The following is a 15,621-nucleotide window of genomic DNA, read 5'->3' on the forward strand; positions in this document are numbered from 1 at the left end:
TATTATATATGAAGCCGATTTCCACTGTCCCCCGCCTTGATATTTCTGGGATATTGCTAAAAGCAGAGTAAGACCCTACTTAGTCAGCCAGTCTAACTCCATGCATTCTGTGACACTGTGCCAGTCCATACTTCAGACGGATTCAGGCATGTGGCATAACAACCGAGTTGAAGATAATACAAAGTGAGTTTTCATCAATTAGTAACTGTGAATAAACTGCTGAGGTGTGATAATATAACTTGCTAAATATTTTAGTTTATGAGAAATGCTCAGATTAGATTTTAAAATTTTTCATCCATGTGTGATCACATCTGAAGTGTAGATGATACCAGTTTTCGTCATCTGTTTAGGAAAGTGTTTTTGGTAACGATGGATAAACAGTTGACAGTTTAAAATTCCAGAAAGTTGCCAGTGAAAATATATTGATGATGCATTCAGACGTTTTTTGATGTGTTAATTCAATAAAATGTAATCCCAAACCTTCCGAATCCAAGATGGGAAGGTTTGATATATATCTCAATCAATATGGTACAAGAACAACTAACAATAACAATCAGAAGCAGATGGCTCAGTTCTGGCTCAAAAGTAGTCTTATCATTACAGTTCATCGATAGAATAGAGTCCAGACGCATTACTTAGATTTCGGACCCTCGGGGCATATGGTGCGATGTACCTTGTGTGTGAGCCTGTGTAACCCTCGCCTGATGGATGTGGGTACACAGGGGACATCACACCATATATATATACTCCAAGAGATTGGCTGAGAACTTATAATGTACATCATCCCTATAAAAATGCTAATCAACTGCGATAAGAAAGGACCTACCTATTTTGATCACTTGACATTGGTGCTCCACGAACACTTTGAATCCTACTCATGGTTAAAACAAACCAAACCCAGTCTTAATTTTATCTATTCAAGGGGCGTTTGGGTAGCCCACACTTCTAGCGATCACCGGTTTCGTGGAAGGTTCAATTCCCCATAGTGAGTACTACATATCATGCTCGTTTCTGATGCCACCATCTTTAACATTTAACATTCGTTTAACATTCTCTCCTTAAGTGCTGAAGTGGCAGTTTGCACGAGAATGGGTCTGGCATAACACAACCTCAAAGCTTCCACATTTTGCTTCCTGAGAGAAATACCCTTCAAAGCATCTTTTGTGCTCTCTGTCGTGTGCGAAGAAAACAGAAATTGTCTTATTTTTGCGTTTGAGCCATTTTCGAATTTGTCAATACACAAAGACTGGAACTTTTTTCAAATCACAGTCCAGTCTTACTGGTATACGGAAGTGTAAGTATCCCATAGTCTCCGCCTCGGATGCGGCGGAGAGAACCACTCCTTTTGGCACTGTGATATCGCTACTAAAGTCTTGGCGGATACCACCTGATGCTACCCCGAAATGTATCCTGGTATTCGGTGATACCCGCCACGACACCGGCGGACAGAAACCACCCGTTTTGGTGCTTTGATGTGGCTACTGAATGTTAAAATTAAAACACAATCCGTCCACATAATTCTATTTTTGTAAAGGTATGTTTGATGGGAGAAAAGTGTATGTTCCATTACAAGAACATGTTTGGTATAAACTGAGTCTTCATTTATCTATTCAAGATCCGGTGGCATGGCCAAGTGTTCGCTGGTCACGTCGAAGGATTAATTCCCCACTTGAGTACATTATATCAACCTCGTTTATGATGTCCCCTAGTGTGACATTTCTAATATATTGCTTAAAGCGGAGTAAAACCCTACTCAGTCAATCAGTCTCCATTTACCCTGTGACACTCTGCCATTCCATACTAACGAAATTCATCAATCATCTTTGCGACTGGAAGAAAAGAAGTATCTACTGTTAATAAACACGCCATCGATTGATCTATGCGTACATACGAAGATGCATTGAATCAGTGTACCCGATACACAAAAGCTCAGTGTCAGGCGGTATCAATGACGAATCCGCGGACAGAAACCACCCCTTTTGGTGCTGTGACATCATGTGTCCTGTGACACTGTGCCGCTCCATCCCCACATTGGTACAATATATGAAGCCAATTTCTGCTGTCCAATTTCTGTACTGTGCCATTCCATACTTACGAGGTTCACTCGCCCAACGTCCTGCTCCTGTAAGAAAAGAAGTATCAACTGTTAATAACGACACAATGGATTGATCTATGCGTTTATGGATGCATGGAATTAGTGTACCAGATACACAAAAGCTTACATTTAAACCAATACATAAAATGGACTTTGGTAAGTGTTAAACTTTCTGTAGGGATCTCATGTTTAAAGTGAGTGGTTTTCACCTATGGTTGTTATAAGATGCAACTCAGTGGATCGGGAGGTCAGTCTTGGTGATTTGGTTGACTGCATGTCACTGTACCCCGACAACCTAGAACGTTGCTCGAAATGCCAGTTGCTGCTTTGTCTGGTCGACACTCAATTAGTTGTGGACCACTGTGATATGGCTTGAGTATTGCCGACTGCAGCGTTACAAAGATTACAAATTGTCTTAAACTTTACATTGGCAAGGTTCTAACACTGCAAACACGAAAACGTCGTTTATTTCCGTATATGGTCATTGGACGGAAAAACGACGTTATTTGGACGTTTTCAAACCATCGTTTTCCCGTCCAAATAACGTCGTTATTTGACATCGGAATTTACTGGGAGAGAACGATAGCGTTAAGCTCCTCCCTTTCTTGATTGACATTGTCAATCAAGCAACAGCGTCTACCGGTATTTCTACTTCTCAGATTTCATTGGTCAGTTCTCGCGTGTTAGATTACAGGCCCGCGTTTGACGCTGCACTCGAAGCGCTTAGCGGAAGTATTGAAATCAATCGTTCTGCGCATGCGGATTACTTAATGCCTTGTCCAAATTTTCCGTTCTGAGCATGCGCGTTTTCGCGTATTGTTTCCGAGATTTCATGTCTCCCCTATTTGACAATGACTCATAAACACAGTCTCGTGAAAGTTCGGAATCGTACAATTCCAAACTGGTGATGCCTATTCACACTAAGACATATTCTCCCCCCCCCCCCCCCCCCCCCCCCCCCCACACACACACACACACCTAAATAATCTGGACAGGAAATACTGCTGATAGCCTCTGGTCAACTCAGCCACGCTACCGCAGAATGTTCGTCCAACTCTGCAGGGGGGCATTCAAACACACTTAAATGTTTTCGCCTTGCATCCAAGATGGTGGACAAGTGAAATCGTATGAAATTTGGCTATTATAGGTCGCTGTCTCTTTTTTGATTACCCAATAAAGTCACTTCAACATTCAATTTCCGATACCAGTAAATGAATAAGTGTGTTTAACGCTACAATTAGTCAAAGACCAACGTTGTCTGGTTTGATGACACACAATCTACCAGGTAGCACATTGTGTACACCCTATCCCCATTTAAGTCTCCACTGTGCGTATTCCTGGTGACAAAAAGGCATAATTTACCTAGGAATCTCATTAAAACATTCATGCACGGCATTCTCTACCTCTAGAAGATTATATAGTTAACATGCTTATCCAAGTCGAACTATCATGCCGCTCAAAAATCAAGCACACACACACACACACACACACACACACACACACACACACACACACACACACACACACACACACACACACACACACACACACACACACACACACACACACACACACACACACATACACACACACACACACGGACCTAAATAACCTGGACAGGAAATACTGCTGATCGCCTCTGGTCAACTCAGCCGCGTTACCGCAGAATGTTCGTCCAACTCTGCATGGGGCATTCTCAGTGGCTTCAAACGCCCTGAAATGTTTTCGCCTTGCCCCCAAGGTGGTGGACAAGTGAAATCGTATGATATTTGGGCTATTTTACGTCGCGATCTCTTTTTTGATTACCCAATAAAGTCAATAAAGTTGTAGTTATTATGGCACTGTTTTATTTCTTTAAACATATATTACGTGTTCATGAATAACAATTGAGATGAACATTCAATTTCCGATACAAGTAAGTGAATAAGTGTGTCTTACGCCACAATCAGTCAAGGACCAACGTTGTCTGGTTTGATGACATTATGTACACCATATCCCCATTTAAATCTCCACTGTGCGTATTCCTTGGGACGAAAAGGCCCCATGTACCTGGGAATCTCATTAATACATTCATGCGCGGCATTCTTTACATTAAGAAGATCATAGTTAACATGCTTATTCAACTCGAACTACCATCCCGCCCAAGATGAATTTTGATTGACCAATCCCTGAAATGAAAAGACGTGCGTTACGAAGTCATTACCAAGTCGTCATCAATATCCGTAAATGTCTGTGATATTATTACCCATCCAAAGCCGAATATATTTATTGTGCTTTCTTGACGACAAATGTCATAATTGGGATAACACTTTTTTAGTAAAGTACAGATTCTCGTGTTTTTTTGGGGTTGACTCCCGTCCGGGGTTTGAGCCCACACTGTGAGTGAGGCACCCAATCGCCAGGAAACAAGTCAGCGGTCTAATCCATTCTCAGTAAACTACATATTCTCGTAATATTTAAGGTTGAGATAATGGACGTTGATGGACAAATTAAAGCCAAAACCTAACTTATGAATGATCGGTAATGGGCAATAGACAATGGGCAAACGGGAGGCCGGGGTAATCAGCGCTAATTATCTGTTGGCTTCCCTTGTTACGTTTCCTTCTTTGCTATCTTTTTACTTTTGTTGTTCTTACAGGTACTTGTATATGTTCTCTGCCTCATAGCATTTATTCACCCGATGAAGGGGTGAGTATATACACCGAAACGTTGTGTTCCTCATAATAAAGACGTTGACATTCATATTTTTTTCCTTATGTGTATCACTTCTTAATGCCCTTCAAAGACTCAATCTAGCTTTGTTTTATAAATGTGGAGATATTTGCTTAGAATATAATATGATCATGCCTATAAACATTTGGGTCTTTGTCTGCATGAGCATTTAGACATAAATTTTTATAGCTGATGACATTGCTAAATCTGCAGGAATGCAGTACACGTTATAGCAAGCTGTCATCTTTATTCACACTTTAGATATTCGAAAGGAGATCTGTATGTTTATCGTAATCTTCCGCAACTCTCACCTCCTGACCAGTTGAACTTTTTAGTGCATTCTGATGAATGAAATCTTTTGCGTTATGATAATCTCTGTTTGCTGAACTATAATATGTACATATTGTAAAATATTTGAAACGTGATATTCGATGCATGCAATGTAAACATAAGTAGTGTTTTCTTTTACTCAAAAAAATGTGACCGGGCATTCTACATATCTATTCGAACTACGTAGTCATTTTTATGCTGTACAATTCTTCTACTTCTTCTTCACACATACACACACACACACACACACACACACACACACACACACACACACACACACACACACACACACACACACACACACACACACACACACACACACACACACAAACACATTCACATTAATTGTTTCATTAAATGTATCATCGAGTATCAGTAAGAAACTAGAACTAACTGCCTTTGTTCTGTAAATCTCACCAAGTTTCAGCTTTAGCCTATTCCTTTGTGGAATGAGGTTTCACATTTGTAAAATGATCTCTCTTATCTGTCTGAACCATCAACTTGACTGCCCTCAGCCCCTGCAGTTTTCCTATCCCATATTGCCAAGCAGGTCACCCACAAGGAGGAATACGGCCCTCCTTCAGTCCAGCTATACTGTGCCCAGCACAATATGTTGTGAATACGTAGCCTTGCTGTGCCCAAACATTTTGTAACAATTTGGCAACAGCAAATATAATTCAGTTTTATTTCAACAAAAACGGAAAAAAATCGGATCCTACTTATTTTGTGGATACCATAAAAATAAATCAAACCAATGGATCGTTTGAGCTAGCATGAATATAAAAAAGTAATTAGCAAGTCGATAGTCATAAGTCCCTCTGTTGGTCCCACGTGAAATGTTCTTCATATATACTGTAAATCATGAAATTAATGCAATCATAAGACAGCACATTAATGCGAGTATAGAACCCTGGCCTAAAATGCGTCATGACATTTATGAAGGTAGCCTTGCAAAATCACTGTGGAGTCACAATTCAATAATGTACTATTGGCTGATAGACGTTCGACCGAAAAATATCATTTGCTAACTTCAACTGTTCATCTTATTTCGATTAATGTATGTTACATAGTTAATATGTTCATGGGCTTCTTCACTGAATGTATAGTGTGGAGGACTACTTCACTGTAGGATAAATATTTTAAAACGTGTACTTTTTCCTAATTTAACACCCTTAAAAGAGGCTGTAAATAATGTGGATATCTCATATAGAAATAACAAGTCGTGGTCGTTGTTTATGGAACAATAAACAACTCCTACTCGTCGTTTGTGTCTTAATTATATGACCATATACACTAGCATTCTATCTTTTCATAAGCATTTCCATTACCATAAGAAACCCTTGCCAAAAGTAGCGCCAACTGCACGATTACGACAAGACCAGGAGCATGTTTCATGATTCACCATAAAAATGATGACACTGGGTGCTCGCAAAAACGCGAGCTCAATCCGCTCCACTAGTGGCACCCGCAAAGGCAAGCAAATTGTTCACCTGAAAAGGCAGAGAATTGCATCAGACATCATTTTGGTCATTGATACGTCAAACCTTGAAATGTCGTCTACACGTCCAACACAAAGCCCAAGCAAGGACCCTAATCCTTTAAACCCGCCCACAGTTATGTTAATTACATAGTTTTTACATTTTCCCCTAACATTTAAGTAATATATCCTAGTTCTGAAGTAAATCGTATTTACCCTTATGAATCGTCTTATGTCATTTATTGCCGATAAACAGAATATGCACACTTTCTGAAAGTAATGAGTGATAAGTCACGCACCAAACCTTTACTCTCGATATACATGTTGCTCTTACTTAAAAAGAACTGTTGGGTTAACAAGATACGTATATTAAAGTGCCATGCTTACCCGATGTGTTATCATCCTAATTTGAAATAAAGACATAAATAGTTACCACTCATCGTTCAATATTTTTCAAGGTTGGGTTATCACCAACATATTTGAATATATACAACAGCTGTACTTGCTTATCTTTATACTTAAAAGCATCAGTGTTGTCTGTCATACAGACCCCGAAACAAATATGTCCAACACAGCCCAATATTTGGCAAAATGAAGAAGGTCTCTCGGCTCCTTTTTATTATATTTTATAACTATTCTTTTATAACTGTTTTTTTCTGTCAAATATGTTCCTTTCAGAGATTAGATGCAATTCTAGCATCAGGTCTGTGGTACGTTCACTACATCAGAGTTGACATTAAAACGATATTTACATATATAAATACATACAGAGGAAATGCTTAGCATCTACCTTTTAAGGAAGAGTGCAGGACGACTTATTTATACAGATATGTCTAGACATATATGTATGAACATTTGGATGAATATAGATATACCTCCTTATAGATAGTGTTCGTAGATGATTGTAGAACGTGCATGAAGAAAATGGAATAATTATGTGAGTAATCGGGTTAATACCACGTTTAACAATATTCAGCCATATTGCGATATTGGTTTCCAACATACAAGACGGACCATGAAATTATGACTTGAATTTGGAACTGGCTTTCTGGTGTGATGTAACACCCCATAATATCCTGTAGAAAAAGAGCTTAAAGCACGAATGTTAATTCATCAGTATATATGTATTTTGCGCAAAAGGATATTGTAGGATCGACGCTGACATGCGCATATACTAGTAACCTATTCACCATTGCTGTAATATTTAATTTATTTGTATTTTGACACATATCGATAGGAACATGGAGAGTCTGTCTGAAGATATATAGACACGCATGGGATCTTTTGGATAGTTGTACCTCACGGCTAGACTAACGCTCAGTCTCTGAAAATATATTACTTTGATTAAAACGAGAAACTATATTTAAATTTAAAGGAGCCCCAGTGGGATGGACATTTCAGCCTGAACCTGTTGAACATCTAGGCTTGTTTCATTTGGGGCTATAGCATTGCAGTGAGGACTGGGCGGAAGAAAAAAGCTGTTTACACCCATCAGATTCAAGTCACTACTTCTCTCTCCAAACGAAAATAAAATACGAAAAATGTCAGAAGTGTTTCATCTTAATCCTTCTAATTTTCTATTTAGATACAAGTTTTAACTTTAAAGTAATTATATGTATCTCATGTTAAAAAAAATGTATTATTGGTATCTGTGGTGCTGGTACCGTTTTGTCGCCATTGTGTAGCTTTTGTGGAGTTGCTATGAATATCAAATACATGTCTTGAAATATGGACTTGTAACAGAACCCATCATTGAACCATTTGCAGTCTAACCCATCTAATTGCCGTGTATGGACATATTATCCATCTACTTATACATATTTATTATGGACATGTACATAATTTCATTGCAACATATTATTTAAAAAAATACCCGTGAAGATCGGGGTTAGAATAGGCCTTCAACAACCCTTGCTTGTACAAAGGCGACTCACATCATCGGGTGGTCAGGCTCGCTGACTTGGTTGATGCATGTCATCGTATCCGAATTGTGTTGATCGGTGCTCTTGATGATCATAACTGGATTGTCTGGTCCAGACTGGATTATTTACGAACCACCGTCATATAGCTGGTATATTGCTGAGTGCTGCGTTTAACAACAAACACTCAAACAAAAACTATTATTAAACACCTTCCAACAATGAGAAATTAAACTTATATTTTCTATATATTCTGTTATATTTATAACATAATTTGATTCATAATTTAATTATTGCATTGCTTTCTTGTCCGTCATTCAATGTACATGTTCAAACCCCTAAACTTTGAATATTTGATTTTTTTCAATAATGGTTACGTTAGTGAGTTGCCTAGATCTCTCGTTACCTTCTCACACGAACAGATTAAAATAATTTGTTTTTACTATCATATTTCAGTTTATTTAATTCATAATACGAAATTAATAATTCATTTATCACAGTATAGATCATATTCGTTTATATCACTATCTGGTCTTAAGGTTTTATTGCAGCAATTATAATGAATTCAAAATGTAGAAAGATACACAATTTGCCATTATTTGACGTTAATACTGTACAAAGTATAATATAATGATGAGAATTCCTGTAACAGACAGTATTTAAGAAAGAAATATTAGTCGATTAGTCAGATATGCCCTTCAGTAGTATTATTGTATATCTCCAGAGAGAGGTTTACATTGTAGTTCTCATTATTTGTGGATAATTCAACAAGCAAAAGTAGAAAATATATATTCTATCATAAAGAAAGAATACAGAGTATACAATAACTCGCAATTGTTCAAAAGAGATTTCAAATCACAATAACATATCTTATATAAACAGAGGTGCTAATGGTTTAATCTCTACATTGTGCCCATGTTCGTGAGCCGTTGTTCTATTCAGTCAACAGCCCAAACCCGAAACAGCCCTTATCCGATTACACTGACCCAGTCCTCCAGTTCTCCATGCGATACTGTCGCTCTTGTGCGTCTCCCAGTCCATAGAGAATAAATTTAAAAGGAATCCAACTCAAGTCTAGAACTATTTGTCAAGCCTAGATTGCCTCAATGCTATTAATGAAAGTAAGCGTTAATAAAAAAATATTGTTCTTGGCTGCTTCAGATTATATTTTGTAGATACATATTTTTAACTACGAAAATTGTACTGACGCCGGTGTCCCGGTATAAACACTCCCCCGTACAAATTCTCCCCCCGGAGATTTTATACCGGTACAGATTCTCCCCCGGAGAATCTGTTGTGAAATAAAATCTCCCCCGGGCGGATATATTTCGCGCCCCCCTCAGTATTAAGTCTCCCCTCTGATTATTCGGTTTGCTGCAATGTCTTTAAGTACTATATTCTTTAAATAGTTATCTTTAATGTAAGGAGGGTTACTTTAAAAATATACTAGCCACATAAAGAAACTGTGCACGGAGAAAATATATTCTGGACTGAAATACAACACAGCAAGAACAAAATGATGCAGATGCTGTAGCAGCTGAATGATCGGACCATAAGAAAATGTCAACGGGACCTGAACAACATCTGTTACGATGACGTGAGAAGATCAAAATGGAGTAGAGGGTCAAACGACAAAGTCACAAAGTCAATAACGGGTATGACCACCCTGTGCGTGAATCACAGCAGTGCATCGGCGACGCATGGAATCCACCAAATGGGCATGGAAGGCCAGGGGAATGGCCTGCCATATCCTCCTCAAATCCTGTGCCAAGTCACGGACGTTATCTGGAGGATGTGGAAGCTGACGCAGACAGCGCTCCATTTCATCCCACACATGCTCTATTGGGGAGAGATCTGGAGAATTTGCAGGCCATGGCAGTAACATGACATTGTTATGGTGTAGGAAATCCATTGCGACCCTAGCCGTGTGAGGACGAGCGTTGTCCTGTTGAAATGTCAATCCCGGGCCATGACGTTGCAGGAAAGGAATGACTACAGGCCTCAGAATCTGATCTCTGTAGCCAACACCGGTGGGATTGCCCTGAACAACCACCAAAGGGGTTCGGTGCCGTGCTGTTATCCCAGCCAAAATCATCACAGAGCCACCTCCAAAACGATTTCTCTCCACAATACAGTTGCGTGCATAACGGTCTCCCAAACGCCGGTAGACACGTTGGCGCCCGTCACTTGTGGAAATGTTGAACCTCGATTCATCTGTAAAGACAACATTTCTCCACCATATTCGAGGTTGGCGAACATGATTTCGACACCATCTTAGACGTTTGACTCGATGACGGTGTGTCAGGATGGGACGTATGGCAGGGCGTCGTGGTCGAAACCCGTACTGACGTAAACGATTCCTGACAGTGTTGGGATGGATACGCGCAGTCCAGGAATTGTCTGGGACGTCGTTACTGCCGTTTGGAACCTGTGTCGGAGATGTGTAACTCGAATCCATCTGTCCTGTCTTGGCGTCGTTACTCGGGGACGTCCTGAACGTGGTTGGTCGGCAACGTCATTTGTGTTCTGATAACGCCTCACCAATGCCGATATCGTGTTACGATGGCATTGGAAATGTGTTGCCACCTGTTGTTGCCTCATTCCCGCTCGGATCATTCCAATGACTTCATGACGCTGTGCAGCTGTCAATCTTGGCATGATTTGCTTGTGATATGCTTGTGTCTGCGCCTGAGAAGTTTTGAATTTTTGAATGACCACAGATTATGCTTTCCAAAGTGACAGCGAATTTTGAGTTGCACATGCTGTGTACAGCTGCACAGGATGCACGTGCAGTAACACATTGCACGTCCATAGGCCCCCATCAATGACGTCATATCGCATGGCACGTGCACGAGCGTTTGAATGTCTCAAACCTATATTTCATATATGGACGGTGTGCCCTTATATCTATATTTTCTGGTCATAATGAATTGATATTTCAGCATATGTTATTTGGTAACTGTACCTTCCATCCTAAAATAATTATAAGACATAATCATACCAAACAAATTTGAATTAAAAATAACTTAATGTGACAAATACATGTACGGTTACTGTTGTAACTGAAATTCAGAAATCTTATTAATCCTCGCAAACATTCGGTTTTAACACGTACAAACTGTCAACATATCCACGCGCGCCTCCAGCTCAGGCTGTCCGTTATACTCTGATTTAAGATCTAAAATATATTCCTTAATACAGGCTACGATTTGAAAATGGTATCGGTGTAGGTGAGGTGAGGTGAAATGGGGTTTAACGTCGCGTCCAAGATTATTGCACTTATATAGCGACGTGCATGCACGCGTGTGCGTGTGTGTGGCTGCTTGTACTAGTCCGGACTGATGCCGACTTATATGCTAGTTCACTGACATACCATGCCGCAGTTGAATGAATACCCCACTCAGACACAGTATACTGACTCCGAGCCGACCAGTCCTTGCTTTAAACATACAACATCATAACTATCTAATTCAGCAGTGATTAAATCTACTGTGTCTTTAAGACAGCGTACGTTTAGATGTATACTCTTTAAATCTGGACTATGCAAAGGTCCTGGATTCGGACTATTTTATCGCAGCAAAAGAGAAAAAGTAAAACTAAGAATGATAATCGGAAATTTTATAAGCAAAGTAACCCAAAATATAGAGAAATGTGTATCATCTTCCCGAAATGATTAGCATGTAGAATAAATTCTAAAACACCCACCGCCAGCCTATATTGAACAACATCAACCGGCATCGTTAAAGCAAAGTGCACATGTAATTGTTACAATCGGGCTGGCGGTGAATCTTAATGAAAAACACCTTGTTAAAAAGACACACCGAAACTGATTTGCATAACTGATGACCACAACATATTGAAAAATATCAAAACAGTAAAAATGATACAGTATAACCTCATAATCAATCGCCAGCTGTCAATATACAAAACAGAATAATACATCAAGATGACAGTTTTCATGTAAAGATTAAGTATTTCTAAGCAAATTAAAGATACATATGTCTAGATATTGTGCATATCTTTAAGTTGCTTAGAAATACTTAATCTTTACATGGAAACTGCCATCTTGATGTATTATAATGTATTGTTTATTGACAGCTTGTGATAAATTGTTACCAGATGGCTCCAGCTGGTGTAGCAGACGACACACTTTCCAACAATGGGGAAAAGGGTAAAAATATGAGTAGGCTGGTTATCATAGAGCAGACGGCTCACCAGTCTAAGATGTATTGAAAATACACACACTTAATTCTCAACCATATCTAATGTTAATTCAACAATTTATTATATACTTAGCTGTGGGATATTCTGTTAATAAACTCTCATAATTCTATTGAATGGTTCTGTACATTCTATCAATGTTTATTTGTACAAAGCTGTTTTATGTATGTACAGAAGTGGGACATTAATACATTATTGTCTGTCTGTCTACAATGTATACCTTACAATTTAACCGATTACACACGCATGGCAAGTATTTATATAAACGACCGAAAAGGGGGGGGGGGGGGGGGGGATATTCTGGGGGGATATTTTATTTCGTAGGTGGGGGGAGAGTTTATTTCGAGAGGGGCGGAACAGTACCGGTATAAATTCGCCGGGGGGGGGGGGGAGATTTTTTATTCTGGGGGCGAATATATTTCGTGACAGGGTCCCGGCACACAATGACAAGTGAGGATGCCGCGCTACACTATAATGAAAATTATAATCAAGTTGACTAGCGTGTACATTACTACAGTGAACATGTACATGATCATGCCCTCATAATCAAATGTCGTAATATCAAATACTAATATATTATTATGTGATGAATTTGACTGGATCAGTGGTAACATGTGATATTAATATTCCATCAATTTCTTTCCTGGTTGGTCTATCCATGTCTACAAAATGAAAATAATGCAATTAAAAAGGAGCACAGAACAATTCTTAATTTCAGACTAGAGCTGTGGAAATCTAGACTTTCCAAATCATTATAGACTTGAGTTGGTCTCATTTTTTACATTATTCTCTTGGGTCTACGTCACAGCTCATGCCACACAATAACAAGACCAGTTAGTCCCCCGGCGGAGCGCCTGGATTTTGGTTATATCATCTAACATGGTCAACTCTGCTCTTAAGTAAACAAGAACCTAATTAGCGAGTGGTCCTTTATGATCATACTGGGTCTTTGTCCTTTGCTTGAACAATAATGTAACTTAACTTCTTTTATTGAGTCGTTTATTTGTAGATTATTTCGTATACAGATAATTCATCTAACATGGTAATTATAATCATAACTATTTTTCAATAATAATGGTATGCACAGTTCTTTATGTTGTTCTGTACACGGATTCCCCAGAGGCTATATTGCATCATATAGAATACTCATGGATGTGTATGCCACTGTACCAAATTAATTATGATCATATTCTATATTATTATCCCATTCAGACCCTACATTTTAACAAGAACACACAGAGATATAGTTCAGAAACACTAGACTGAAATTAATCCAATATGATTCCAAAATTATTAGATATATTTATGATTACTTCATTGTGTAATAAGAAAACAATTGTCAAATAAATGGATTTTCATGTGAATAAAATCCAGAGGCCAAATATCGGAACGAATGACAGACCCTGTCATTAAACACGATTGTTAAGGATACTGGGCGTTCAATAATTCCGCTAAACCACCATTTCACAATGTGAAAATACGGGACATAATCGGCGATATTTACTTCATCAAATGAAGATCGTATTATGTATACGATTTCGTGTTAACAGTGAGCTGACACGAAACATTAACGCACGTATCACTGTCGAAAATTTAGTGTGTGTCATTGTTTACATTTCACTGATTTGAAGAACACTTTCGAGTCTCGAAACAGCTTAAATAATGTTTTCCTTCACTAAAAGTAACAACGGACGTTATTCTCGTGACATATACATTGCAAGAGCATTCATGAAAATGCTAAGAAAAAATATTTAACAACCCGTTCTAGGGTTTTTCTATAGTATATACATGGCGTGTCAGCCATGTTTGTTCGTCTAGTGGAGGCGGCCATTGTGCAGTCATTGCCTCGGTCACTGTAGCGCCAGCGCCGCATACCAGGGGAACCAGGCTGCTTCAATTACCCAATTGATTTGATTAGAATATACTTGCGTCAGTTTTTTTTTATTAACCCCCCAAACCGTAATTTAAACACATTTAATAACAGATCATATACACGCATGGTGCCTTCACTTACTACTAGCTTTAATAGGCCATCCCGGAATAAAATAGTTCCCCAAAAGCGAGGAACATCCCTTTTAGTCTGTTTATAAGAAATGTATTCCAAACAATATCCTCAGTAGATGAGAAGATCTGTTAAAGAATTGCCTCAGTAAGTCAATCACAATGACAGAGCGTCGTAATACATTAACATCAAGTACAATATGTCAAAATGGCCGACACGATAAACGTGACGGGAGATATTTCCGAAGTTGTTAATAAACCTGTGGTTATTTCAAGCTTTTGTCATCACTGATCAATTGGCCAATCATTGAAAGGTGATTGTAAAGATGTGTCAAATAGATACTAAGGTAAACACATAGATTGCTGTAGATTGTCACTACGATAGTTTCGATGTTTTGGTTTTTTTCGTTTTTATTTCTCTAGGATGGGTTGTAGCGAGGTATCCTTAAGCGGGCTATGCAACTCTCTGACTTATCCCAGACTAAGCTAAGACGCTAAGTTCAAAATTAAAGGGTCTAAATGACGAGAAACAACGCTTCTGTTTGAATTCGTACATGTACCAGGGAATTCTCAGGGTTTTCCCCAGGAATGTGGAAGTGGTCAGTGTTTATGTCATTTCAGGAATACAGTCACGTGAAAAACGTCATGTGACCGACCTCTCCTCCAATGGAAAAGCCGTATATCTTGTAAACTTCAACTAAAAAAATAGTTACTGTTATAACCAAATGAAACACAACCCATATCCGAAAGAGGTAACTGTGCATAGCGGAGGGATATGTTATCACAATAAACTTGGTAACATGGTTTGATTTGACGTCTTGGCGCGTGTCTGAATTCCTTTAACATGTTGCATATCCTAAAACTAG

General features: G+C 38.9%; 1 protein-coding gene across 2 annotated transcripts in view; it reads right to left on the reverse strand.

Moving 5' to 3' along the window:
* LOC124131262 overlaps window positions 1-15,621 on the reverse strand; it is an 87,949-nt gene that overhangs the window by 44,877 nt on the left and 27,451 nt on the right. For both annotated transcript variants that reach the window (XM_048395210.1, XM_048395211.1), the window contains exon 16: window positions 2,096-2,122. In XM_048395210.1, the coding sequence (XP_048251167.1) occupies window positions 2,096-2,122 (27 nt within the window). The remainder of the gene's footprint in view (window positions 1-2,095; window positions 2,123-15,621) is intronic.

This window comes from Haliotis rufescens, unplaced genomic scaffold (genome assembly GCF_023055435.1).
Source record: "Haliotis rufescens isolate VD_foot unplaced genomic scaffold, xgHalRufe1.0.p SCAF_14, whole genome shotgun sequence".
Lineage (NCBI taxonomy): Eukaryota > Metazoa > Mollusca > Gastropoda > Lepetellida > Haliotidae > Haliotis > Haliotis rufescens.